Source organism: Monoraphidium neglectum (genome assembly GCF_000611645.1).
Source record: "Monoraphidium neglectum strain SAG 48.87 unplaced genomic scaffold scaffold05381, whole genome shotgun sequence".
Classification (NCBI taxonomy): Eukaryota; Viridiplantae; Chlorophyta; class Chlorophyceae; order Sphaeropleales; family Selenastraceae; genus Monoraphidium; species Monoraphidium neglectum.
In genome coordinates, this window is record NW_014008249.1 from 1 (window position 1) to 3,257 (window position 3,257).

The 3,257-nt window shown below is 68.5% G+C and overlaps 1 protein-coding gene across 1 annotated transcript; it reads right to left on the reverse strand.

Moving 5' to 3' along the window:
* Positions 1 to 577: 577 nt before the first annotated feature.
* On the reverse strand, positions 578 to 2,907 carry MNEG_15495 (hypothetical protein; the record flags this gene model as incomplete). Its single annotated transcript, XM_014036034.1, has 3 exons — positions 578 to 628; positions 871 to 1,967; positions 2,892 to 2,907. The coding sequence occupies 3 exons, from the start codon at positions 2,905 to 2,907 to the stop codon at positions 578 to 580; spliced, it is 1,164 nt and encodes a 387-aa protein (XP_013891488.1).
* Between the last annotated feature and the right edge of the window lie 350 nt (positions 2,908 to 3,257).

Here is a 3,257-nt window from a genome sequence, read left to right on the forward strand (position 1 = left end):
GCGCCGGCGCCTCCGACCCCCGCCGCCGGCGCCGCCGCGTCGGCGCCGCCGCGCGCCGCCCCGGCCCCGGGACGCAGGGGCGCCAGCATGCCGTCGAGCAGCGGCGCGTAGTCGTCGCGCTCCATGAGGCCCACCTCGATTTCGTGCGTGAAGCAGCGCGCCAGGTCAGCGGGCACGTCGGCGGCGCTCGTGGCGCAGCCGACCACCACCACCAGACCTGGCGGCAGCTGCCCGCTCTTGACACCATTGCCACCCACGTCGGCCCCGCCGGCTTCGCCATTGACGACGCCGCCGCCGCCGCCGCCGCGCTGGGCAGCGGGCGGCAGCAGCACGCGCCGGCGCGCGTCACTGCCACCGTAGCGCCCGACCGCCGCGGCGAGCGCGTCGGCGACACGCGACGCGCCGAGCGGCGACAGCGCGGCGCCGGGCGGCGAGGAGGGCGTGAGCTCGGGCAGGTGGCGGAGGGCAAGGAGGCAGGGTGCAAAGTCGGAGGCGCGGCGCATGAGGGACTCCAGGGCCGCCACTGTCCGGTCGTCCGTTTGGCCCTGGGGACGTTTGGGGGGTCGAGGCGTTGCAGTCACGTGCGTGGGTCGCGGGGGGTCGCATGGGTGTGGCCGTTGAAAGGGGACTGCGCGGTGGGTTTTGGGCGTTCGTCGCGGTGAGGGAGGCCCTCGCCGAGGTCTTGGCGGGCGTTGCCAAAGGTCACACATGCCGCTGCGCCCCAGCAGGCGTGCGCCGCTGCAGTTTGCGACACGCATGCAACCAGCTGGCCCACATCTTCAAGCGAGGAAAAAGCCGCCGCAAGACGCTGCGGACGCAACCTGCAGCATGCAGCGGGTGGCATGCAGCGCACGGCATGGCGCGGCGCACCCGAACCTCCAGGCAGCTCCAAGATATGCAGTTCATGCCCAGCGCCGCCGCCGCCGCGCGTGCCGCCGTCTGCTTGCCGCTGCCCCGCGGCCCATGCAGCAGCACCGCCGCGCGCACCGGGACGCCCGCCGCAGCGGGGTGCATCAGCGGCGCGACCACGCGCGCGACCTCGCGCCACGCCGGCAGCAGCGGCCCGCACACGCCGGGAAGCCCGGGCGAGGGGTGCCAGGCCGCGCTCGCGTGCACGCCCAACAGCGGCGGCCCCGCCGCCGCCTCCGCCACACCCGCCCCACACTCGTCCTTCCTAGCTTCTTCTCGCCGCCCTGCCTGCTGCTGCTGCTGCTGCTGCTGCTGCTGCTGCTGCTGTTGCTGCCGCCGCTGCACCTCGGCAGCGCGCTGCGCGCCCGCCGCTGCATAGCCCGCGAAGCCCACGGGCAGAGGAGCGCGGCTCGAGCCGCCCTCGAGCACCAGGGCCGTCGCCTGAGGGTCCACCAGCAGCGGGCCGCCCGGGGCGCCGTCAGCGCCGCCCACGAGCCTCGCCTGCACACCTGTGACTCGAAAGTGGACGATTGAGTGCTGCGACAGCCACCACCGGACGAAGCTTCCGCCGCCGCTGGCGTCGCGCTCGCCGGCCGCGTCTCCGCAGAAGTTGGGCAGCCGCGAGCCGGGCTGAGGCACAGCGACAGAGATAATGTCGCCGGCCGAGACCCAACGCGGCGCGGACGAGAAGTGCGCGTGGAGTGCGTCCTGCAGCGCGCGCTGCTGCTCCTGCTGCTCCTGCTGCCGCTGCCGGCGCGCGGTGTCGGGGCCGGTGCGCGGGTGGCGGCTGGGTGACGCTCCAGGCCCCGCCGCGGGGCTGCTGTCTTCGCGGCCGCTTGAGCCAGTCCCTGTGCCGCTGCCGCTGCCGGCGGCCTCGGAATGATCTGCTACCAGGCTCAAAGGATCCAGCACTGGCTGGGGCACCTTGCAGATTGTCACCGCTGCCGCCGGCGGCCCCACGGCCCGGGCGCTGCCGCCGCAGGGGCGGCCGGGCAGCGACGCAAGCTGCAGCGACGGCAGCGGTGGCGCTCGTTGGCCCGCAGCAGTGCCGTCGGTGCCTGCATTGGCACCCAGGGATCCCAGAAAAGGCTGCAGCTGAAAGAGGAGGCCAAGGTTGTAGGCCAGGAGGGGGGACAGGCCCACTGTCGGAAGCTGGTCCGAACTGTCCTGCTCGTTTTGTTGGTGCTGATTCTGTTCAGACTGCGCCGCACTCAGTCCTGCTGCATGTGCACTAGAGACCACAGTAGTCTGGCAGCTGTGTTGTGCCCAGTCTGTGACTACAGCAGCACTGCTCAGCACAACATCAGCGCCAGAGTGCAGGCAGAGTGCCTGCATGTCGGCGTCGCTTACTGCCACTGCTGAGTCGCACAGCAGCGCAGCAGCGGCGCCGTCGCTGACGCTGCCCTGCACACCGCCGGCCAGGGGCGCGTCCAGAACTCGGGCCCGCACTTTGCATGGTGCTTCGCCGGGTTGCCCCCCATACAGCTGCCGAAGGCTCGCTGCAAGCTCAGGTATGGCCAGCGCGACGGCTTGAGCCATAATTTCAATACGAGCAATAGCCTCACATTGCTGCCTGATGAATCGGTGCTGGCTGAGCTCCCGCCAAGTAGATCCGCTGATCAGATGATCGGACCGGTCGTCCCCAGTTCATAGCAAGCCAATTATCATCATTGTATCACATACAGTGGATGTCGGGCGGTACATATGCGCTGTGCTAGTCATGTGATCAGGTCACTGCGGGAGTAACTGCAGTGCTCGATGCTCCACGCTCGCCCCATGCGCACAAGGGAGAGCACGGCACGGAATGGGGCAACGGGGCCTCAAGATGGCAGCTTGACAGGAGGTATCGCACAGTAGCTGTAGCTAGGAGCTGCATGTGAGGAACTTGGCTGGTGGAAGCAGATGCAGCTGGTACCGGAACGCTGGAAGGGGCAATATGTGGCCTCGCTGTGCAAAGTGGCATCCCCACGAGCACAACGTACCACGCCACCCCTGCATTATGCGATGCCTGAAGCCATTCCATAGATCATGCACAAGGTGGCATTCAAGCACTAACAGCTGCAGTACATATGACTGAGAGTCAAGTCAGAACACAGGTCTCGTGCAGGCTGCTGAGTTAAGTCCTACACCTCTAGAATGGGGGAACTGGCAGTATCACAAATTTTGTGAAGGGGATCATGGTTTGGTGGTGGCGAAAGCCACCGTTTTGGGTGTTTGCGAGTGCCGCAGCACTGGCGAAGGCGCGACGCGCCGTTTACTCGGCCTCGTCCTTGCCCTTCTTGCCCTTGGTCTTGGGCAGCAGCACGCCGTGGATGTTGGGCAGCACGCCGCCGGACGCGATGGTCACG